The 25619-nt window shown below is 42.2% G+C and overlaps 1 protein-coding gene across 1 annotated transcript in view; it reads left to right on the top strand.

Moving 5' to 3' along the window:
- The first annotated feature begins 4838 nt into the window (after positions 1-4838).
- Slc35f4 (solute carrier family 35 member F4) overlaps positions 4839-25619 on the top strand; it is a 260362-nt gene continuing 239581 nt past the window's right edge. Inside the window, exon 1 of the mRNA XM_004649220.3 lies at positions 4839-4941. Coding sequence (XP_004649277.2) covers positions 4839-4941 — 103 coding nt within the window. The remainder of the gene's footprint in view (positions 4942-25619) is intronic.

The following is a 25619-nucleotide window of genomic DNA, read 5'->3' as shown; positions in this document are numbered from 1 at the left end:
CTTTTTTTTTTTCGAGGTAGGGTCTCACTGTAGCCCAGGCTGGTCTGGAATTCACTATGTAGTTTCAGGGTGGCCTTGAACTCACAGCAATCCTCCTACCTCTGCCTCCTGAGTGCTGGGATTAAAGGCCTGTGCCACCACCACACCCGGCTCTGATGTTTCCTTTTTAAATATGCTTATTTGAGAGAAAGAAGCAGTGAGAAAGGGGGGGGGGAGGTAGGAGTGAGTAGGGGTCTACCAGGGCCTCCTGCCACTGCGAATGAACTCCAGACACATGTGCCACTTTGTGCATCTGGGTACTGAGGAATTAAACCTGGGCTGTCAGGCTTTGCAAGCGAGTTCTTTTGACCACTGATCCCTCTCTTCAGCCCGTGTGATGATTCTTATATAGCAGTCAGTGAGCCCCAGCAACCCTTCTGTCTCTGGTCTCACTGCCAGCACTGGGCTTACAGGCCTATTTGGCCATGCTTGGCTTTTTAAGTGGGTTCTGGGCCCTCATGCTTGCATAGCAAGTGTTATTACCTGCTCAGCCATCTCCCCAGCCTCTCGCTGAAAACTGAGTTTTCAAAGTTGAATTATGATCTGCAAATATTCAGAAAACTATGTGAAGAATTGTGATTAGCTATGTAAATCAAACAGCCATTTTCAATCTCCATTTGGTAAATTAGATCTTTCCTATTTGAGATTTGAGATAAACTACAACTGATATTTTCAAATTTGAATTTATGTCACTGGGTTTATGAGAACTAGTAGGCTGAGCATGCAGGCACATGAAACTGTTTTTAAGATTCTTTTCAAAATAATTCTTGTAATTTAAAAATGGCATCTAAAAGAATATTTGAAAAGTTAAAAACTGATATATACATATATATATGCAAATGAGCACTTATTGCTATGAATACTTTACCTATCACTGGTGATCAACTTATAATGTTAGAATTTGACTGCTCCTTTTTTTAAAAGTATATGTCCTAGATTACAGCATCTGTCTACATTTACTATTTCAAGTTACACTATTACAGTTGATTAAAAATATATGTAAATGGGGCTGGAGAGATGGCTTAGCTGTTAAGGAACTTGCCTGCAAATCTAAAGGACCTCAGTTTGATTCCCCAGTACCCACATAAGCCAGATGCACAAGGTGGTGCATGCAGCTGGAGTTTGTTTGCAGTGGATGGAGGCTCATTTTTTTTCTCTCTCTCTCTCACTCTGCCTCTTTCCCTCTTTCAAATAAGTAAATAAAAATAAAATATTTAAAAAATATATGTAAATGCTCTTCCATTAAAAATTTTGTTTCTAGGCCTGGGGACATAGCTCAGTGACCAAAGGTGCTTGCTTGCAAAGCCTGATGGCTGGAGTTCAATCCACAGCACCCACATAAAGCCATATGCAAAATGTGGTGCAAGTATCTGTGATTCATTTGCACTGGATAGAGACCCTGGCACCCCCTCCCCTCCAACATAAATATATAAAATTTTGTTTCCAGGTGGGGTGTGGTGGTGAATGTATTTAATTCCAGCACTCAGGGAGGCAGAGGTAGGAGGATTACTGTGAGTATGGAACCAGCCTGGGAGTGCATAGTAAATTCCATGTCAGCCTGATGAGAGCAAGATCCTACCTTGAAAAACCAAAGGTGACAAAACTTCTTTTTGCCACGTCCATCTGAGAATCTACCTATCATCTATCTACCTACCCATCTATTATCTATCTATCTATCTATCTATCTATCTATCTATCTATCTATCATTGTGGCAGTTTGAATAGATGGTCCCCTAATAGATTTAGGAGTTTTATTAAAGCTTCTTGGGTTTTCAGCTACCTGGCTGGAGAAGGGGTCACTGGGGACGCATCTAAATTGTAGTCTAAAGATACGCAGAGTGCTTGAGCTGTGCCCTTATGGGGTTCCTGAAGTGTGCTTGCTTGTTTTTTGATGGTGGCTTTTCTCTCTGCATGGACCTGTGAAAGCTGGCCAGCTTCTTCTGCCATTATGGAACATCTTCTGGATCTGTGAGCTTCGAATAAATCCTTTCTTCCTTCCATAAACTGTGTCTGGTCTGGAAGTTCATCCCAGCAACCAGAGACTGTCTGCTACACCTGTCTATCTTATTTATCTTCTAGAAAACATAGATTCCTGTGGGTATAATGTTTATATTATGCAAGTTTATGATAAATTTTCTATTTGTATTAGTTTTCAGATCTTGTTACATACATTTACACCTTCTATTCTGGAAATTTCTAAAAGCAAAACAAAACTAAGAAGAAGGTAACAAGTTAATGCAATAGATGAAATTTAGCATTTAAATACATTAATTTTGTGAAGATAAATTGTAAACATTAATAGGACAAAACCATTGTCTTTAAAGTCTATGCAAATTAATATTCTTTTTTAAAATATATTTTTGTTTTTATTTATTTATTTATTTGAGAGAGAGAAGCAAAGAGAGAGAGAGAGAAAGAGAGAGAGAGAGGGAGGGGGAGGGAGGGAGGGAGGGAAGGGAATGAATGGTTGCTCCAGGGCCTCCAGTCACTGCAAACGAACTCCAGACGCATGCACCACCTTGTGCATCTGGCTTATGTGGGTTCTGGGGAATTGAACCTAGGTCCTTTGTCTTTTTAGGCAAGCAACCTAACTGCTAAGCCATCTATCCAGCCCCAAATTCATCTTCTTGTTGCTTTGGAAGGTCTTTGTTTGAATTGTTTTCTGTGTTTGAATTCCTCTCTTATGAGATGTATGTGTTAATGTGCTGCATATTATAATGAATGACATTAAATGTATAATAGATGTGATACACACATATCTATATTTTGTGGAAACTAAGCAAAGGGACTATTTTTTAAAAAATATTTTTATTTATTTGAGAGTGATAGACAGAGAGAGAGAGAGAATGGGTGCGCCAGGGCCTCCAGCCACTGCAAAGGAACTCCAGATGCGTATGCCCCCTTGTCCATCTGGCTTATGTGGGTCCTGGGGAATCGAGCCTCGAACCAGGGTCCTTAGGCTTCACAGGCAAGTGCTTAACCGCTAAGTCATCTCTTCAGCCCCAAAAGGGACCTTTTAGATGAATGTGACTAACATATTACCTGAGTACAATTTATGGTTTGCCACAGAAATAATAAAACTACCAAAAGTGTGCTAGAAATTATTTTGGGGTGGGGAGGGAGTAGGAAGGCACAACCCTTTCATTTTTGCTTTGGGTATTTAGCTGTCCACTACTGCATTCGTGGTGCCTTTCCCCATTGGTTCCTTCAGACCCTTTAGCGCCTTGCTTTCTTTCCTCCCCCAGTGAGCAGGTGTGGGAAGAAATTGGTTCTTTCCAAGTCTCCGGGCCGCAATCATCTGAGACTCCGTCTGCTCTCAAGATGCTGGCTGAAGACCCTCATCATACTGTGAAGTTTAGTACTGCATTTCCGTGTACTTAAACCTAACCCATGGTAGAAAGAGAGTTTGCAAATTTCTTTCCTTTTAAGGGCCCCCAACACAATGGAGAAAGTACTGGGGAGGGGGAGGCGGGGTGTGAAAGGGACCCTGAGGTCAACTTGGGTTTCTTTTCCCCCCACACCTCACCTCAAACTTAGGATGTTACACTGGCTGGAAGGAAGGGAGACTTGAGGATCTCCAAGGTGAGGACGGCCTCCTCTCCCCTCCCCCACCACGAACACGCTCCTTTCCCTTCTGAGACGCAGCCCTTGAAGATCATCTTTTAGGAAGCGGTGACTGTAAGCCACGAACAGAGCACTTGCCACCTGCACCGCTCATAGACCTAACCTGGGTGCCCTCCCCAGCTCAGAAGAGCCATGCGTGGGGCGGGGGTGCTCACTGTGACCTTAGTGTTTAGAGGATGCTCTGTCAGGGCGGAAAGTCACGGCCTCACTAAATACTGACAGTCTGAAAGGCCTCTGGTCTGATGTTCGTGGCAACAAGGAAAAAAAACATCATTTCTTCTCAAAGTGTAGTCTATCTGGAACTTGCAAAGTGAACGTGATGCGCGCAGTTGCGTGGCACCAAGTCTTCGATGTGTTCATACCAGGGTATAGAGCCAGCGTGGACTGTCGGACTCGGGGCTTGAACTCTTCAAGTGTCCGTGTTCACCAAGCCCAGAGAATCACTCCACATACCACCACCTGGGGGATTCAGTTTTGCTTTCTTTTTCTTTTCTTGTCATTTCTTAAAAAGGAAAAAAAAAAAAAAAAAGACGTTGTCTATGCAAGCAGCAAAGATTGACCAATGCCTGGGAAAGACTTGCTTATCAGTACATCCAGGGTAGGATAGACCCCAAGTGTGGACCAAGCCTGGGGGCGCCCCCAGAAGGGTCATCTCACCAGCGGCAGTGTGTACCTCTCCAATAAAATAGCCTTTAGTTCCGTTCGGCTCTCTCCCACCGGGTGACCGTCTCACCTTGTCTGCTCCCACGCACCTGGACCGAACCTCCATTCTGTCAGGTGGGGTTAGGGGTCTATACTCTGGGAGGGGGGCGGGGTAAGAGGCGCAAAAGGGTTAACGCCGAGCGTCCACCGTCTGGTGAGGCGCCTACACGCTTCCCAGACCAGGGTGGGCGTCCGAGGTGAGGGGGCGCTGCTCGGGCACAGTGCGCGGGTGACGGGCGGGAGAGCTGCCAGGCTGACGGAGAGGCCGGCCCGAGTGGGGGCCGCTCCTCCGCCGCCGCTGTGATGCGAAGCCGGTGCAACGCCGGGCGGTGGAGTCAGAACCGGGGCGCGGGAGGGAGCCCGAGCTGCAACATCAGCACGAGCGGCGGCGGCGGCGGCGGCGGCAGCAGCTCGCCCGCCCCGCGCTTCGCTGTCCGCCCGGCCGCGCCGGGAGCCGCCGCCCCGCGCTCTCTATGGACGTCAAGGCGGCCCCCAACGGGGTGGCCACCATCGAAGACCGCATCCTGCGGATCACCGGCTACTATGGCTATTACCCCGGTTACTCCAGCCAGAAAAGTAAGACGCCTCCGCGTGGCGGGGGGGGGGGGCAAGCCGTGCCGCGAGGTGCGGGTGGGAGGTGGGGTGCGCAGGGGCGCAGTGGGGGTGCGGGAAGGCGCGCGGTCGGGACACCTGCAGCCCTAGCCGGCTCGGTCCAAAGCCACGCTCGGGGCCTCCGGGACTGCTGGGGCAAAAAAGTGCGTCCGCTGTCCTCGGTGCTGAACCTTGGGACGCGCCGCACTCTCGGACCCACGGAGCCCAGGAGTTTGGGAACAGTCGCAGTGGCGGGGGCGGAGGCACAGAGAGGACCCCCAGCAGTCGTGATCGCCGTCGGCCGGGTCTCCCGTGGCTGGTTTATGCCCGGAGGAGGCTAACATGGCTGTCCAACTCGCTGACCATCAGCCTCGGGCTATACCCTCCCGGAGGCTCTCCTGGGTGTGCTTGGGGCGCAGGGGGGGACGCTGGCTGTTGAGACGTTGCCAGCGTGGGAATTACTCATGAGAAAACGTTTTTAGGCGGTCCTTTCACTCCGGGCAGAGAAAAGAACCCGCTTAGAGACCCGCGAGCAGGCGCTTGGAGCCAGAAATCGTGCACACGACGGGCGGAGTGGGATTGGGAGGCGCGACACGGTCACTCGCCCCCGCCACACACGTCGCGGCCACCTCTGAGCCCCAGGAGGCTGTGCCCTTGGAGACTGGCTTTATTCTGGCGGGGCTTAGCCACGCTGCGCGGGGCTCTCACGTTTCTGGAGCTGTTATTTATTTATTTATATTTATTTATTTATTTTGCCTCGGGTGTTGGGAAGGGGGCGGTGGTGAGGGCTGTTTGGCTCCTGGTCCCCCTTGTGCTAACCCACAAGCCCACTGCTGTATTTGCTGGGATTAGTTCTGCCAACCAGCCAAGTGAAGCTTGTTTTTCCCTGAGCTGGGGGAGTAGCTAGCTGCGCTTTAATTTTCATGCAGGTGGGATTCCGTTGTTTTTTTTTTTTTTAATCAATGCGGTTTTGTCGCAAAAGACAGGACTTAATTGATGTTTTTGCTTTTATTTTTAACTGGGAGCCTTAGAAACTCCTAGGTGCATCTCTGGTATTTTTCTGTGACATCTTGGGGCCCCATCCATGTTACAGGTCCTGTGAAGCAACCAGCTCACACAAATTTTGGCACATGGATAAGAAAGCACTTTATCTTTTCATGTAACTTTGTCCCCTGCTGTGCTATCTGTCTATTGAATAATAGTTCAAGAGCCCTGTTCTGTGGACCAATCTCACACAGATATTTTCTAATTTAATATTTCATTTGCTTTCAGGAAAGGCCTATCTGCTTCGGATGTTTCTGTCTAGCTGTTTTTAGCTCTAGAGCCTTACATTATTCATTTTCCATATAAAAGTAATTATATAGTGTTAGAATTTTTCTGGAAAGAAAATAACATGCTGTGAAATGCTCTTTGAAGTCTTTGCACTATCGCCTCTAAAACTTATTATTATTTTTCTTATTGGCAGTGGGTTTCTTCTGTAACCCTAGACACCTTGAAGTGAAAGATTTAACACATCTTGAGGAAATCACTTGAATTTCACCATTGAATAGTTTAATTAGGAAGCAGGGGTTGGTGTGGTCAAGAGAATGTAAAAATTGTCTGGAAAATTGCAGATTGTTGTAATTTTTATGACAATGGAACTTAGGCTAATGAAGAACTGCCTAAGAAGAATACTGGGAAAGTGGCGTTTTAGATAAGGACGTGTTTGTATTATTTTTTTGGACTTGCTCAAAGAGCCATACATGTTTCATTTGCAATACAATAGCAGGACAGACAAGGGAAGTGCCCTGGCTAAAGCTAGGAAGTGCAAAGGGCCAGAGATGCATTCAGCATGGCTTTATAGTATGATTGCATTTATCTTGCTTAAATGTGGGCCACAGAGTACAAAGAATGAAGACTGCAACTGTCACAAGACCAGAGGACTAAGAGGTAGTCAAGTCACTCTCAGGACATTCACACTTTCAGAGGCAGAGAGAGAGATTGCCATTTTGCACAGTGAGAGACAAGGAGAGGAGAGAGCTGGACGAGGGCCAGGAAACCAGGCACCATGAAATAATCCTGCCCTTAATGCAGGCTTCAACTAGTAAACAAACACATTGAAGCAAACGAGTACAATATGGCCAATTGATTGAGCTGCTACCAGGAAGGAGCACCAGCTTGGGGAAAGTCTGGAGGAATCTATTTAGGAAAAGGCCACAGTGAGGGATATATAGTGTGTGAAGGCAAGGTGACTTTCCCCTATGTCCTGATGAGTTACATAGGAAATCTGAAGGATGTGGTGATCTCCTGATATCTAGGCCACTTGCCTTTGGGGAGGTAGATTGGGACCCATCTCTGAGAAAACAACTGAAGTCCAGACTTGTGTTAAGGTGTCCTACTACCAAGCTTATGTCTTATCCAGAACAACTCTGGAGAAATAAGGAAATACAATAGGATCTAGAGAAAGAAAGGTACTTTTCAGGGATACCCAGCCACTTAAAAACCCATTCAACTTAATAAGCAGTTTACTGAAAATGTATACATGCATATGAAATCTGGGTAAAAGACAATCAAAACGTAGTGGCTAGCCTTGAGTCATTTATGGTTTGGTAAAGGAAATAGATTCAGTTGCTCAATAAGTATTAATTGACCATATTTTATAAGACAGTGAACCAAATAGATGAAAGTCACTTGGCACTTGTGGAGAGAAACCAGATGCTAACCATATCAATCAAGTTTTCTATATGTCAAGTGTGATGAGTGAGTGCCTTTTAAAGATTACAGTGGTCCAGTAGGATCAAAACATTCTGTGATAGAGGTTGTCACACTTGCCTAGGGTGGTGGCATAAAGCAAGTAACAACTGAGCGAGAAGTGAAGTCTGTAAAAGAGTCAGCCACAGGGACACCTGGAGAACGACATTGCTGGTGGTGATGTCAGCAAGGGACAAGCTCTGAGGTGACCTGTACTGGGTAGGGCAGAGTAGCTGCACGGGGCCTTTGTATAGCTACAGTCAAGTGGCAGTTGGGAGAGTGACTGGCTGGAGACGAGGCTTCTTGGGATCCTGGAGGAAGAGGGGATTTGTGAAGCACTGTCTGAAAGGTCTTTGTCATTTGTTGTCTTTTCTGAATGGTATTGAGAGCTTTTTATGGATTTTGAAAGAGAAGTAAGATGATTTGGTTTCCCTTTCAAAAGGAGTGGTCATACCAATGAGTATATTGTTACGGTAACCTCAGTGGTGAGAGATGATTCTGGCTTGAGTAATAGCAGAAGAGGTGATGCTAGGTGGTTAAGTTTGAACAAAATAAAAACCAAATAAAAAAAACCAATACTGCTTTCTGGTGGATTGAATGTGGTACTGGCAAGAAAGAGAAGAATGAAACCCATGTCTTCTGACTTGATCAAGTCTGTGTTGCTATCAGCAGAAGTGGAGGAAATCTACAAAGCAGAGAAGCCCAAAGAGGGGCATCAAGAGATAACGGTAACATTTTAGAAATATTAAGCATATTGAAGATGCAGAGTAAGCTCGGAGTTTAGAGATGTCTGCTGAGAATATGCTTTAGAGATCTGCCAACATTTGGATGGTATTTAAAGGCTAAGACTGGATAAGATCTCTGAGGAATAAATTTATACAGAGGAGAATAGGTTGAAAGACTGACCCCTGGGGTACTCTGACAGTAAAAGGTGGGGATGAAGAGGAGAATTCATCATAGAACACCAGAAGGGGCCTTCCCTCAAGGAAGATAGGAGGGAAACCAGGAGCATGTGGTACAGAGGAAGCCAGTGAGTGCAGAGTTTCAAGGGGAAAGACTTCAGAGGAGTCCAATTTTGTGTAAGGCCAAGTGCAATAAAGCTGATAACTGACTGTGCACTTGGCGATGGAGGGACTGGGGGACTCGATGAGAATGTGAACAACAGCGCGAAGCAAGGGATCAGATGCACTAGAAGGCATATAAAAGAGACCTGTGGGAGACATTAAACACTGTGAATATAGATGATTCTACAAGGATTTTTTTTTGTGTGGAGGGAACAGACGAAATGATGGCAGTAAGGTCAAGAAAGTTTTTTTTTTTTTTGAAAGTTTCTATTTTTTTTTTATTAGTTATGGGCATAGTGTGTAGATAGTACATGTTGGTACCATCCTTACCCTCATGCCCGCCCCCAGCCCCAAGGGACCTTCTTCGTTTGGGATGCTGGTTATCCCCATTCTTTTACAAACAGTAGTAAAAACAGAATATTTACATGTAAACAAAAATGACTTCTTAGACAAATAAAGTTTAGTGATGGTGGAGAGCTAGGATACAGGTCTAGTGCACAGCAGAATGCATGTTGCTTTAGATGGAAGCATAGATACATGTCAAAGGGTGTGGGTCAGGTTCCAGAAGGTGGTGTCTTTTGAGCTTCTCTTATGATTTAGACTTTTTTTCAAATAGAAAGCGAAGTTATCACCTGAGGTAGGATTATGAGGAGGTGGTAGATGTTGGAGGAGAGAGAAGATACATATTGTTAAAACAAGTAGGTAGAGTGGGTGGATGGAAGGATTGGGCAAGTATATAGGTCATGAGGTCATCAAATATTTGATGTTTCTAGTCACAAACTTAAAGTGAGGCTAGTCAGAAGGTCATTTTCTCCATAGACACAGCAAAGACATGGAGCAAATAAGGGGAAGGACTTAACTAGAGTTGTAGCATATTACCTAGTGGGTTTAATAAGTAACAGAAACAAAGGGATTGTGTACACAGGAGGATTTATATGATTGGCCATGGGACCTAAGGCTGGAGAGTAGAGAAGAGAGGGACTCAAGGTAATTTGGGACAATTCAAGGAAAGGTGAAAGAATCAAGGAATTTCAGATCTCAGTGTCATCAACGTTTTGTGGAAATATAGAAAGTAGATAGCCAGAGAGATGGTTGAATTGGGGGTTGGAGTATTTTAGACTTGGGACCTATTTGGTGACATTAGCTTTCTTAGTTACCATGGCTATGCTGTAGGTCAGCTTTGTCATCTTTCAAGAGAGTCCTACCCTTGACAGAAGAATCCCTCAGTCAACCACAGGACTTCTCTCTCACCTTTGATCTTGATGACATCAGATTCTGTGGTTGTTTTCTATTGGGAGCTGAAAATTTGTAGTGTAATTTTTTTCTCCTACGTGTTGATGCTTGATTTGATCATAATCCTCCCCAACAAATAACTGTAGTCACTTCTAGAATAGAGGAATTTGAGTATACTCACCATCAGTGTTGATCTTCCACCCTGAGTTGATCATACCCCATCATACATGTGAATCAAAACGTCATGACATTGTACCTCAAACATACATACAAATGTTATGTGTCAACTAAAAAGAGAAAAGACAGAAAAACAGATCTCAGATCTACTTCCTGGCACTTTGGGCTTCCTGAGAGAACCAATGACCACTATGACTCAGCATCCCCCAAGGTCCTGCTCCTTTACAGCTTTCTGTAGGGAGCTCACGCCATCCCAGGCTTCTCTATCTTTCTGTAGTGAGTTCATGCAATCCTAGGCTTCTCTGTCTTTCTGTAGTGAGCTCATACAATCCCAGGCTTCTCTATGTTTCTGCACCCGGGCCAATATTTCCAACTCTCTAGTAGCATTCCTACTTCAATGCCTAAGGCATATCACACAGAAAACTCATTCATTCTATCTCTGTCCTTCTTAATATATGCCCTTCAGCTTGCAACACCTGTGTATCACCAGTTCCCAAACCAGGCCTCTGTTTGTCTCTGCCCTTTCTTCTGTTTGTTCTACCCAAGACATGTGCTTTCTGTCCCTTCTGCCTCTGCATTAGTTCTGTCCACCCGGTGCTTGCTTCGACAGCATATACACAGGTTCTGCGAATCACTTCCTATGCCCAGTCTCAAGACCTTCCATCCAACATTCTTACTTGAACATTTCCTTCCCTCAAGTCTGTACATCTTATATCCTCAATCATTGAATACCTGGGATAGTTATCATCATCATCATTATTATTATTGTAGAATAAAGTCCCAAGTCCATAACATGCCACAATCTGAGACCAGATTACATAGTTTTATTTTAGGTTACATATTCATTTGTATCCAAAGTGCCAAATAATGCATGCTTAATGCAGAAAATCTGTAAGACACAGAAGCAAAGAGAGATTAGAACACAATTATTCATAATTCCACAAATCAGAGGTGATAAGCATAAACAGTTTATCATGTAATCTTTCAGTCCTTTTTATATTCATACATGCACATGTCTTTATTTTGTACTGAGCATTTCTCTCATTCATCCATATATTTTTTATATTTTTATCCATTTATTTGCAAACAGAGAGAGATAGACAGAAGAGAGGCAAAAAGAATGGACGTGCCAAGGTCTCTAGCCACTGCAAACAAACTTCAGATGCATGTGCCACTTGGTGCATTTGGCTTTATATGGGTACTGGGGATCAAATCAGGGTCATTAGGCTTTGCAGGTAAGTGCATAAACCACTGAGCAACCACTCCAGCCCAGATCTCCATATTTTAATCACTTAATTTTAATGTGCCCATAATCCATCAAATATGCAAGCATCTTAACCTACTTAACCAATCTCAAACCATTGGATTTTAGACTCAACTTTTCTTTTTTTTTTCTTTTTATTTTTTCTGAGGTAGTGTCTTCCTGTAGCCCAGGCTGACCTGGAATTCACTATGTAATCTCAGGGTGGCCTTGAACTCAGCAATCCTCCTACCTCTGCCTCCCAAGTGTTGGGATTAAAGGCATGTGCCACCATGCCCGGCTTCAACTTCTCTTTTCATTGTCATAGCCCATCTGGTCTCCATATACCCTGGTCATTGTCTCACCAAGAAGCAGCTTGGTGTTTTAATGACACTGTTATCTCCTTCTTCTTTTTTGTTAGTAAATGCCCTTCGATTATTTTATTGAAAATCTTAATACACAATCACACTGTAATTGGATCACAGTCCCTCCCTCACTCTCATTAGTCCCTCTACCCTTCACTGAGTCCAGTGAGCCCCTCCTTTTTCTATGTAGTCCTTCTATTTTAATATCTCTTTTTGATATATTTTTTTCACTCTCACCTCCATCATCTATGCCAGAATGTTGATGAGCTCAATATCGTTCAGACCCTTGTTACATGTTGGGCTGGATGCTCTTCTTTCTCTGTCTCCATCACTGTGTTGAAGGCTCCTGCTTAAACATACTGCCACCCTCTGCAGAACGTTTGGTGGCCCCAGGCTGGCATGACCTTCCCTTTGTGTCCTTGTAATGCTGTGTAATCACCCTTCCCCAGCACTTAGCACACTACTTGGGATCCTTTGCTTTACACTAGACTGTCTTGCCTATGGAGCTTGGCGAGGACAGGGATTTACCTTTGTTTGCTTTCAGCTTAGGCGAACCAGCCAGTATGCTGCGGTGCTTTGTCAAGTTGGTTATACTAACAAGTGAGTGACTTCAGTTTCCTTTGAAGAACCTGGAGATTACTTTCCACAGAAAGAGTACAGGACGGTAGTGATGAGAAGGAAAGGAAAAAAATTGACCAGCGATGACTGAATCAAACAGATGCTGCTTTTTAGAGTATGAAAATGCGTCAAATACACCAAATGGTGTTTTGTGATTATCTTACCTGACTGGTTGCATTTGTGAGTCCTTCTTTCCTTCTTAGGAATTTCTATTTGGCTGAGGAAAGAAGGCAATTTTTAAAAAACAGGGTAGTAGGGCTGGAGAGATTGTTTAGTGGTTTAGGCACTTGCCTGCAAAGCCTACAGGCGTGGGTTTGATTTCCCAATACCCGTGTAAAACCACATACACAAAGGGGGGCATGCATCTGGAGTTTGTTTGCAGTAGCAGGAAGCCCTGGCATGCCCCCCTCTCTTTACTTGCAAATAAATAAACAAATACATAAAAGTACAGAGTAACACCAATGCATAGAATCATAAGAATGGAAATGCATTTCCCTCTTTTGAAGTGGTACTATAAGTCATGGTACAACATTAATTTAACTCTGAAGTACTCTAACCAAGGTAAGTTATGAAATTGTATCTTACTAGTGAAATGAAGGCAATACATATTTATTCCTGTTCACATTTCGTTTACATCTGGGGAATACATTTTATACTTCTTTATATACAAGGGTTAGTATTTTGTAAACAGTTATACATAAATGTCATGGATATGTGGTATTGAAAAGATCTTTGTAATTTAGTACAGATAAGGGCTATATTGATATTGAATGTCACTATATATGTTTTATTGATGTTGGATAATGTATAGTTTTAAAATGTTTACCATGATTTGTATTTTATATTGAAAATATAATTTATAATAAACAGGATGATTATGTTATAAAATACTACTGCTGGCCAGCATTGGGTTTAATATTGAGTTTCAGGTGTACTTGAACTATACAGTCTATGACCTGGTTGAAGATAAGTCTAAGTGCCAATACCACAAACTTTGGAAACAGGAAGACTTAGGTCTATATTTATGCTCTGCTATACAACCTCTGGTCACAGTCTCACCATGAAGCAGTTCATTGTTTTAATGACACTATTGTCTCAATGTACTCTCTCTCTCTCTCTTTTTTTTTTTTAACTAGATGCCCTTCTTTTTTTTTTTTTTTTAATTTTGAGTTTGCATCTGGACCCTAACCTCTCAGATCTTGGTTCCTATGAATTGGGAATGGTCAAACTTGTTTCACAGGTAATGGGAAGATTATGCAAATAATATATCTTGAGTGGTTCAGGTTATGCACTGAATGCCCAGCTCAATGTATGAAATCTGTTAAGATTATGGAGAAACCAGTAGAATGGTTTATGATTTCAAAGAGACTTCCTTTTGCCTTATAAGTAAATGTTTTACCACTCACTTTTCTTTTCTTTCTTTCTTTCTTTCTTTCTTTCTTTCTTTCTTTCTTTCTTTCTTTTTTTTTTTAGGTGGAGTCTTGCTTTTCACTATGTAGTCTCAGATTGGCCTCGAACTCACAATGACCCTCCTACCTTGGCCTCCTGAGTTCTGGGATTAAAGGCATGCACCACCATGCCTGGCTCACTTTTTCTTTATTTTTAATTAATTTATTTATTTTGGGGTTTTCGAGGTAGGGTTTCACTCTATCCCAGGCTGACCTTAATTCACTATGTTGTCTCAGGGTGGTCTTGAACTCTCGGTGATCCTCCTACCTCTGCCTCCTGAGTGCTGAGATTAAAGGCGTGCACCACCACACCCAGCCACTTTTTCTTTATATCCAACATTGCATTCTAAATGCTTGCAAGACTTATGCTTCAGAAATGTTAAAGACAAGTTACCAGTCATCAAAGTTGGCAATAATCCTTGTTTTGGAATGTTATCTTCCATTCTACCTATTTCTGGTCTGCTTAGAGCTATAACCAACAGTGGCACTCCTCCCTGGAATGTACCAAAGAATACTTCATCTAAACTGGGCTGGGTGTCATTTGTCATGGGCTCATGTCTCATCGTCTAATCCAAAATAAGAGGAGACAGATGTAGGATCAATGACTAATAAGATGGGCTTGGGCACTAAAGAGGGAAGGAGTAGGAACTGGGGGGAAGGTAGAGAGGGAAGAGTGGAAGAGCTCCCGTGGCACCCCGAGGCATGGGGCGCAGGGAAGTAGAGAGGCAAGTGTGCAGGAACCCCAGCGGTGTAGCGTGGCGTGGAGTGGGGTGGGGGTGGGGAGGATAGGGAGGGCCAGCGAAGCAGAGGAAGTGGTAGATAAGGGTCATTTTGGCCAGTTGGAAGTAGCATTATTTATATATATATTTTTTTCATGTGTGGAGTGCTCAAGGGATAGTTCTTTTTTAACGCTATTCATCTAGCAACAAATATAACAGACAGGCTGTTTTATGCTCTACTTCAAAAATACATCATTATGTTATAAACACATTTGCATATTTCTACATAAGCTTTACAGCTATAGTTTTTAAAGTTAAAAGCACTTAATTACTTACAGAAGTAGAATAAAATGTAAATAAAATAATCTTCTTCCTGTAACACAACCACTGGTACTTTGGTTAATTTCTTTCCATTCTTCCTAATATAGGACCTCTTTCTCGGTTTGACAAATATAAACTATAGTGTAGACTCCCCTCCCCATCCCCCACAATTTTGTGCACTGCTTTTCCCCCCATTTTTAATACTTCACAATAAGCATTTTTCATTTATCTCCTTCTAGAGACTGGACTTGAATTGTATTTTCAGAAATACTTGGCTTATAGAATTTGGACAAGCTGGTTCTTTGAGACCCAATACAATGGAGGGACCTGGAGTGTTAGTGATTGCTTGTTTGGTTTCTAGTCGCAGGACTCCACTTGAACTGGCTTAAAGCAAAAGAGAAAAATCACTGAAGATATCCTGGAAATTTGCCTGAGTTTGAAGGGTAGGGATAAACTGCTACCTGCCGGGTCAGGCATTGGCCTGCAGTGGGGGATGCAGGAATGCAGGAAGCCCTCTCTTTTTTTCTGGTATTTGTCCTCCATTGTCTCTGCTGCAGACTGGCTTTCTCTGCTTCCTTGTCCATACAGTCAAAAATAGTCACTGCCAGCAGCAGTTCTAGTGTTTATATGTCCTCTGTTCAAGAGGGCAGACAGATTGAGTAAGAATCTCTTCCTTCTAAATCCAGATTCCCGGGGAAAGCCACTCTTTGCTGCGATGTAAGTCACACACATTCTTTTTTTTTTTCAATTATTTATTTATTTATTTGAGAGTGACAGACACAGAGAGAAAGACAGATAGAGGGAGAGAGAGAGAACGGACACAACAGGGCTTCCAGCCTCTGCAAACGAACTCCAGATGCGTGCGCCCCCTTGTGCATCTGGCTAATGTGGGACCTGGGGAACCGAGCCTTGAACCGGGGTCCTTAAGCTTCACAGGCAAGCGCTTAACCGCTAAGCCATCTCTCCAGCCCCACACACATTCTTGATCCTAACCCTTGAGGTGCAGCTACATGGGAGGGCAAGTTACCCAGTCCTGACTGCCAGACTGGCCTGGAACCCTGTTGACTGTGGGGGGAGGGGAGTTTCCAGAGCAAATGAGCAGTAGGCTGGAAAGTTTCCCTCAATAATGATTTGATTTATAAAGCTTCGTGTAATTTTTTTTTAATTTTTAAATTTTTTTGTTTATTTTTATTTATTTATTTGAAAGTGATAAACAGAGAGATAAAGAGGCAGATAGAGAGAGTGAGAATGGGCATGCCAGGGCCTCCAGCCACTGCAAATGAACTCCAGATGTGTGCACCTCCTGTGTGCATCTGGCTAACGTGGGCCCTGGGGAACTGAGCCTTGAATCAGGGTCCTTAGGCTTCATAGGCAAGCGCTTAACCACTAAGCCAGCTCTCCAAATCAAATCTAGCCTTCAATTAAGATCCAATCTGTTCTTTCTTTTGATCCTGATAGCCTTTAGAGAAGATCTAGATAGGGTTTAGTGAAGTATAGATACCATCTTTTCCAATGAACTTAGAAAACCAGGTGTCTTTTTGGAGGACAAGTTTCTGGAGTTATTTAAGAGTTTGCAAACAGCACCGCACGTTGCTTATTAAGCTTTATCGAGTGCTGCCGGCTACATCAAGTGTGGAAGATATATTTCTTTTTGTAGGTCAGAGACGGCAACCCACCAGTGTCTTCAGACTCAGTGTAACAGTAATCAAGGATGACATTGAACATTGTATATTTTAAACAGGGATTGAAAATTACAGTACTCTTCAGCCTGGGATTTGCTATATTTAGATCTGGGCTAGCACCAAGATGGCCTCAGTGAGGTGTCAATAATGTTTTTGTGGTCCTGAAAACCCAGACACACTCAGAATTCTTTTTGCCCTAGGGAAGCTGAGACTCCTAAGGGTATTAGAGGCCACAGGTTTTGCTGTCAATACCTTATGACACTCCACATTATGTGTTTCTGGTACCTGTTTCCTGCTGTCACTGACCCAGACCTGATGAATTATGGACCGCTTGGAACACACCAGCTTCCTGGCTACGGTCATGGTGCAATGGTGCAGGTTCTGTGAAAGTGGTACAAACCTAAAATGTGCTATCACGGTTTCCAGACTTTTTAGAATGAAGGGTTTTTTTTTAGAAATTGAGGACATTTTACTTCTCAGTTGTTTGCAAACTATGAATACCTGAAGGTGGTTCTGTATGCTGTAATTTCTGATCCACATGAATTTACCTGTCAAGGTGATCTTTTTTGAAATATTTTATTTTATTTTTAAATTTTTTTAAATTTTTATTTATTTGAAAGTGACAGAGAAAGAAAGAGGGAGAGAGGGAGGGAGAGAGAGAGGGGGAGAGAGAGAGAGAGAGAGAGAGGGAGAGGGAAAGATTGGGCATGCCAGGGCTTCCAGCCACTGCAAACAAACTCCAGACATGTGGGCCTCCTTGTGCATCTGGCTAATGTGAGTCCTGGGGAACTGAATCTTGAACCAGGGTCCTTAGGCTTCACAGGCAAACGCTTAACTGCTAAGCCATCTCTCCAGCCAAAAATATTTTATTTTTATTTATTTATTTGAGAGAGGGAAAGAGACAGAAAGAGAGTAATAAAGAAAGAGAGAGAGAGAGAGAGAAAATGAGTGCACCAGGGCTTCCAGCCACTGCAAACAAACTCCAGATGCATGTGCCACCTTGTGTATCTGGCTTACCTGGGTCCTGGGGAATTTAATTGAGGTCCTTTGGCTTTGCAGGCAAGAGCCTTAACTGCTAAGCCATTTTTACAGCCCTCTTTAAAAATTTTTTTTAAATTTATTTATAGATATGTTGGGGGTGTGTGTGCTAGGATCTGTTGCTACAAATGAACACCAGATAGTTGTACTACTTTTTTTTTTAGTTATGTACACAGTGTGTATACAGCCATGTTGGTACCATTGTTAGCCTCCTCCCTGTCCTCCCCCCTCTGAAGGGACCCTTCTCATTTGGGAATGTGGGTCTTGCACTGTGGAGGTAGCCATCAGTTATGGGTAAGAGGCAATGTCTCTGTGCATAATGTCCCAACTTGTGGCTCTAACAATCTTTCTGTCCCCTCTTCCACAAATTTCCCTGAGGGCTGGGGCCCTGATGAGGTGTGATGGGCTGATTCTCTTCTCAGGTTCTGTATCCATCTGAAAAAGAGAAGCAAATTCTCCTATGGAGAGTGGAGTCAGCACCAGATAAATGGGATAACCATGATTATTTTAGAGAGAATTTAGTAGGTGTAGGCCTTCTTGTAGCCCACGATTGGTGGGAGCTTAATATTGGAGTGTGGGCTCATTTTTTGGATATGGGTTCTTACTTGTTTCCCAGTTCCAGCTATGGGTTCCATTCCACTGAGTGAATCTGTTAGCCAAATGAAGGGCAGTTGGTTTCCCACAATGGCTGTGCGCCACTATTGCATTTGGGTGAGCATCATGTCAGGTTGTTCGCTGCTGGGTAGCTTAGACCATGAGTTGCTTGAACAGATTTTTGTCATTTCCCCCCACTTGCTCATGTAGCATCTTCTGGCACTAGATGAGCTGTCTGAGGACTGACTCTCTTCCAGATTCTAGCCAGGTCACTCCATGTTCCATACCAATGGCATATGATGTCTTTGGCAGTAGGGTTGTACCATTAACCATTGGTGGATCATTGGGAAACCTTGTAGTTATCTCTGATCAACAGCTCATTGTGGATGTTAACTGCATGCTGGTACTGGGAGTTACAGGCCAGCACCAAGGGAAAAGTAAGAAGTAAAAGATAGGTAATATAGAAGAGAAAAAAAGAAGAGGGAGAGAGAGGAAAAAAAAAAACAAAAACCCAGAAGATTAAGGTTAGTCTTCATCATACGCTCTCCAGGGCCCTGTGATTCAGGTTTTCCCTCTAGGGACCTGATGAAGGTTCAACCTTTTAGTCTGTCTTTCAGGATATAGGATTTTATGGTATCATTTCCATTTGAGTCCAGTTTTGTGTCCCCTCCACCCTTCCTATTGTCTGGTCCTCAAGATGCTTATTAGGTATGTTAGCATCTTGGGCAGATTCAGGTTAGGAGCCACAGATGAGTAAGACCATGTGATGGTTGCCTTTCTGTGATTGGGTAAGTTCACTGAGACTGGTCTGTTGCAGGTTTAATTATTTTCTTTCAAATTTCACTGTGTTATTTTTCCTCACTGCTATGTAGTATTCCATCATGTAGATATACCACATCTTGGTTATCCATTCATCTAATGATGGACTTCTGGGTTGATTCTAGCTCTTAGCTATTATGAATTGAGCAGCTATAAATATGATTGAGTAAATCTCTCTGAACTGAGGCATGGCGCTTTTAGGGTAAATGCCCAGTAAGGGAATAACTGGGTTTGTTGGTAACTCTACAGTCAACCTTTTTAGGAGTCTCCATATTGTTTTCCATAGTAGTTGTACCATCTTACAGTCCCACCAACAATGAATGAGGGTTCCTATTTCTCCACATCCTCACCAGCATTCGTTTTCGTTAGATTTTTTATTTCATTGACTGTGTTCTTCATTGCTAGTTATTCTGACTGGTTTTTCTTTATTATTTCTATTTCATTATTTATGTATTGTATGACTTCTTTATTTCATTAACTTGGTTTCCTGTGTCTTCTTTGATTCCTTTGATTTCCTCTTTCATTTCTTTGATTTCTTCCTTGACTTCTTTGAGCATATTTATAATAATTTTTTTTGATATCTTTCTCAGGAATTTCCTCTAACTCATTCTCACTAGAGGTCATTTCTGATGCATTAATACTTTTTGGTGTATTTATATTGTCTTGATTTTTGGTGTCTCTTGTGTTATAATGTACATATTTGTGCATCTTGGATAAATTTAATGCTTGGATTTTCTAGTTAGCTGCAGTATTATTAGATGTATCAATCAATCTGATGTTATCTATCTTCAGGGTAAGAGCTTAAGGTGCTAGGTATGGCTATTAATACTCTCAGAGTATCTACAAAAGTGACCCTAGATGTTGAGTTTGCCTCCTTATGAGAATATTCAAGTAGGCTGAGTGGAACAAAATATAGGCAGATTCTAAAATTTAACTAAACAATGTACACATTCAATGAAAAACAGCACATAGTATTTATGCAAGAGTAGGTATTATGACAACCTGATTCCCTAACAAAGTCACAGTCCCTTAAGTTGTGTGTTGCCCCACACCCATAATCCTGTCAACTAGGAGGTTAAGATTTCTGGTCTGGTGAAGGTCCCAAGTCAGCTTGTGACCAAGAGAGACCCTTCCTTAATGTACAACAGAAGAGGAAATGAAGCCACTATAAATCAGGAAGCAACAAATAACAAGCCCAAAATATAGCTTATTTAAGAATGGCAAATCTGACCATCAGATTTAACATATAATTTATCCTGATATGGAAGGTGCAATTAGCACTTCCAATTCAAACCTATATACCAGGCTTATTTGGCTCGTACTGACTTGGTGTAATCCCAGTTACCTTTTGGGATGATTTTGGTCTCAGTTATGCTGCGTTGCTGCTTGGGTCCCTCTTTGGTGCACTGTGGGTTCAAATAGGCTAGCTGGGTTTTGCTGGATCACTGCTCTGGTCGCCAGTGCTGGGTGCTATGATTGCCCTCCCCCAGGTCTCTGGTGCTTGCTGGGGCTTGTGCTGGCAGTGGGGGAGGGAAGGCTGTGGATGGTGGTTCTAGTTCTCCCACTGGTCCACGTGATCCTCTACTTCATGATCTGCTCCTCCATTGTGCACTGCAGTTCTCCCTTCACATTTCTTGAGTTTGCGAGGAGCTCTGGTGTTTGTGGAAAATCCTCTTACCTGGCTTTTCCTGTGGCTCAAGCTGAGCCTGGCAGCTGTAGCCCCACGGACCTGGTACCACCACTGCTGGAGCCACTGCTGCCTGCCTATGTGGGCTCTGGATGCTCTGGATCTCTCCTACTTCTCTGCTGCCATTGATAATTTCTTATATACCTCACTTTTTAGTCGAAGAGTGTTTTTTTTTGTTTTTTTGTTTTTTTTTTTTTTGGCTTTTTCTTTCCTAGGCTGCTTTGGTGTGGTTCCTATGCCACCACCTTAACTGGAAATCCTTCATTAGATTTTTAAATGTTTGCTATCCTTACTGGGGTAAGGTGGAATCTCATAGTTGTTTTAATTTGCATTTCCCTGGTGATTAGGGATGATGAACATTTTCTTAAGTGTGTGTTTGCCCTTTGTGTTTCTTCCTCTGAGAACTCCATATACAGTTCTTTGCCCCATTTTGTGAGTGGGTTGTTTGACTTTTTATTGTTTAGGTTTTTTAGTTCTTTATAGATTCTAGAAATTAGGCCTCTGTCAGTTGTATAGTCAGCAAAAATTTTCTCCCATTCTGCGGGTAACATATTGGTTCTGCTTATTGTATGTTTGTTTGTGAAAAAACTTTTCAGTTTCATGAGATCCCAAAGGTTGAGTGATTTTTTAGGTTTCTGAGCTACTGGGATTTTGTTCAGGAACTCTTTTCCCACTTCTATATCATGGAAAGTTCCTCCTATTTTTTTCTTCCAGTAATAGCAGAGTTTCCAGTTTTATATTGAGGTCTTTGATCCATTTGGACTTGATTTTTGTGCATGGCAAGATGTGTGGATTGAGTTTCAATTTCCTGAATATGGTTATCCAGTTTATCCAGCACCATTTGTTGATGAGGCTGTCTTTTATCCAGCCTACATTGTTAGGGTCTTTGTCAGATATCAAGTAGCTGTAGTTGCTTGACCCAAAGTCTAGGTCCTCATTTGTGTTCCATTGGTCTATAATCCTGATTTTATTCCAGCACCATGCTGATTTTATTACTATGGCTTTGTAATATAGCTTAAGATCAGGTATGGTGATGCTTCTAGAGGTGTTTCCTTTGCTGAGGATATGCTTAGCTAGCCAAGGCTTTCTGCCATTCCATGAATTTTGAGATCATTGTTTCTATCTCTGTGAAGAAAAAATGTTGGGAGTTTTATTGGCATTGAATTAAATCTATATATTGCTTTTGATAAGATTGCCATTTTCACAGTGTTAATTCTGCCTATCCAGGAACATGGGAGGCCTCTCTGTTTTCTCAAGTCCTCCGCAATTTCTTTCTTGAGTGCTTTTATGTTTTCATGTATAGGTCTTTCACATCCTTGGTTAATGTTACTCTGAGGTATTTTATTTTATTTTTTGGTTGCTATTGAAAATGGAACAATGTTGCCTGCTTCTTTCTCTGTATCTTTGTCTTTTGCATATAGATAGGCTACTGATTTTTGTTGTTGTTTTGTTTTGTCTTTTCAAGGTAGGGTTTCATTCTGGCCCAGGCTGACCTGGAGTTCACTATGGGGTCTCAGGGTGGCCTTTAGCTCACAGTGATCCTTCTACCTCTGCCTCCCAAATGCTGGGATTAAAGGCATGCACCACCATGTTTGGCTAAAGGCTACTGATTTTTGTGCATTGATTTTTGTATCCTGCTACTTTGCTGAAGGAGTTAATCACCTTTAAGAGTTTTGAGATGGAGGTTCTTGGGTCACTTATGTATAGAATCATGTCATCTGTGAATAGGGCTAAGTTAACTTCTTCCTTTCCAATTTGTATCCCTTTTATTTCTTTTTCACGTCTTATTGCTTGAGCCAGGACTTCTAGTACTATGTTAAAGAGCAGAGGTGAGAGTGGACACCCCTGTTTTGTTCCTGATTTCAGTGGGAATTCCTTCAGTCTCTCCTCATTATGTATTATTTGGGCTTTAGGAGCTTTATACATAGCCTTTATCATGTTGAGTTATAAACTCTCTATGTCTATTCTCTTCAATGTTGTGATCATGAAGTGATGTTGCATTTTGTCAAAGGCCTTTTTTGCATCTATTGAAATAATTGTGTGGCTTTTGTGTTTAAGCTTATTTATGTGGTGTATTACATTGACAGATTTCTGTATGTTGAAGTACCCATGTTCCTAGGCTGAAGCCTACTTGATCAAGGTGGATAATGCTTTTGATGTGTTATTGAATTCAGTTTGTGAGGATTTTGTTCAGGATCTTTGTATCTAAGTTCATCAGGGAAATAGGCCTATAATTTTCTTTTGTTTCTTTTTTTTTTTTTTATTTGAGGTAGGGTTTCACTCTAGCCTAGAATGACCTGGAATTCACTCTGTATTCTTAGGGTGACCTTGAACTCAGAGAGATACTCCTCCCTCTGCCTCCTGAGTGCTGGGATTAAAGGCATGCACCACCATGCTTGGCAGTTTTCTTTTCTTGTGGCATCTCTGCCTGGATTTTGTATTAGGGTGATACTAGCTTCATAAAAGGAGTTGGGGAGCTTTCGCTGTTCTCTGATTGTATAACACAGTTTGAGAAAAATTGGTTTCAGTTATTCTATGAAGGTTTGATATAATTCAGCTTAGAAGCCATCTGGTCCTGGATCCTTCTTTTGGGGGAGGTTTTTTTAAATTTTTTTAAATTTTAATTTATTTATTTGAGAGTGACAAAGAGACAAATAGGGAGAGAGAGAGAGAGAGAGAGAGAGAGAGAGAGAGAGAGAGAGAGAGAATGGGTGCACCAGGCCCTCCAGCCACTGCAAGTGAACTCCAGACACATGCGCCCCTAGTGCATCTGGGTCCTGGGGAATCGAGCCTCGAACCAGGATCCTTAGGCTTCACAGGCAAGCGCTTAACTGCTCAGCCATCTCTCCAGCCCTTTGGGGAGGTTTTTGATTACCTTTTCAATCTTGATGGGTGTGATAGATTTGTTTAGGAGATTGGTCTGCTCGAGTTTAGCTTTGGTAGGTGGTATGTGTCCAGGAACTCATCCATTTCCTCCATATTATCCAGTCTTGTGGAGCACAGGTTTTGCAAATAGGTCCTGATGATTCTCCTAGTTTCACTTATGTCGATGTTGATCTCTCCTTTTTCATTTCTAATTTTGTTCATTTGAAGTATCTCTTTATTTATTTATTTATTTATTTTGCTTGATCAAATTGGCCAGGGGTTCATCAATCTTGTTTATTTTTTCAGAGAACCAGCTCTTTGTTTTATCGATTTTCTTAATTGTTTTCTTAGTTTTCAATTTATTAATTTCTGATATGATCTTAATTAATTCTTTCCATCTGGAGTTTTTTAGGTTGGATTCTTCTTGGTTTTCCAATACCTTTCTGTGGATGGTTAGGTTATTGATTTGGGATCTCTCTGTCTTTGTTGTGAAGGCATTTAGTGCTATGAATTTTCCCCTGAGGACTGCCTTCATTGTGTTCCATAAGTTTTGGTACATTGTGTTCTCATTGTCATTCATTTCTAGAAATCTTGCAATTTAATTTTTCATTTTGTCCACTACCCATTTATTGCTTAAATAGTGTGTTGTCCAGTTTTCAGGAGCTGGTGGGATTCTTGGCTCATCTTTTATTGTTAATTTCTAGCAATATAGCATTGTGATCTGATATCATGCAGGAAATTATGTCAATCTTTCTAAGTATATGGAGGCAGGCTTTATGACCCAGTATATGATCTGTTTTAGAGAGGGTTCCATAGGCTGCTAAGAAGAATATATAATCTGTGGATTCTGGGAAGAATGTATTTTAGATGTTCATTAGGTCTAATTGATCTATGGTGGTGTTGAGCTCTCTTACTTCCCTGTTAATTTTCTGTTTGGATGATCTATCTATTGTTGATAGTGGAGTATTGAAGTCCCCAACTATGATGGTGTTGGTAGTTATTTCTGTTTTGTTGTCAAGGAGGCATTGTTTTATGAATTGTGGTGCACCTGTGTTTGGTGCATAAAGATTGATGATTGTGATATCTTCTTGTTGGATCATTCCCTTGATAAGTAAGAAGTGGCCTTCTTTGTCTTTTTTGATTAATTTTGGTTTGAAGTCTATTTTATCCAATATTAGTATAGCTATGCCTGCTTGTTTCTTATTTCTGTCTGCTTGGAATATCATTTTCCACCCTTTCACCATGAGGCGGTGTCTGTCTTTAGTAGTGAGATGAGTTTCTTGAAGACAGCAGATTGAGGGGCCTAATTTTCTGATCCACCTTGTTACCTTAAGTCTCTTGATCAGTGAATTTAAACCATTAATATTTAGGGTAATGACTGTGAGGTTTGATTCAATCCCTGTCATATTGTGGTGGTTTATGTGGTTTGTTGTTTTCTTGGACTTTGTAGTTTTTGCACCTTCTCTGAGTTTGGTTATTGTGTCTGCTGCTTGTAGGCACTTGAGTTTGGTTATTTGACTCTTCTGTGTGGAGAATTTCCTGCAGTATTCTCTGTTGGTTTGGCTTTGTGTTCATATAGTTGTAAAGCTGTGTTTTATCATGGAAAGTTTTTCTTTTTCCATCTATTATGAGGGATATTTTTGCTGGGTAGAGTAGTTTGGGTTGGAAGCCATAAGTAGTAGACTTCACAGTGTTCCATACCAGCCCCTTCTGGCTTTCAGGGTTTTTGTTGAGAAGTCTGAAGTAATTCTGATGGGATTACCTTTATATGTAATGTGTTGCTTCTCATTAGCTGCTTATAGGACTTTCTCTTTGTTATCAATGTTTAGAGTCTTAATGATAATATGTCTTAAAAAATTCCTCCTTTGGTCCAGTCTGTTTGGAGTTTTGTTAGCTGCTGCTGCTGCTGCTACTTCTCCTCCTCCTCCTTCTTTTTCAAGGTAGGGTTTTGCTCTATCCTAGGCTGACCTGGAATTCACTATGTAGTCTTAGGGTAGCCTTGAACTCATGGCAATCCTCCTATCTCTGCATCCCAAGTGCTGGGATTAAAGGCATGTGCCACC

The sequence above is a fragment of the Jaculus jaculus genome, chromosome 7, assembly GCF_020740685.1.
Source record: "Jaculus jaculus isolate mJacJac1 chromosome 7, mJacJac1.mat.Y.cur, whole genome shotgun sequence".
NCBI classification, from domain to species: Eukaryota; Metazoa; Chordata; class Mammalia; order Rodentia; family Dipodidae; genus Jaculus; species Jaculus jaculus.
Note: the sequence above shows the minus strand (reverse complement) of the source record. Positions and strands in the feature narration are given on the sequence as shown.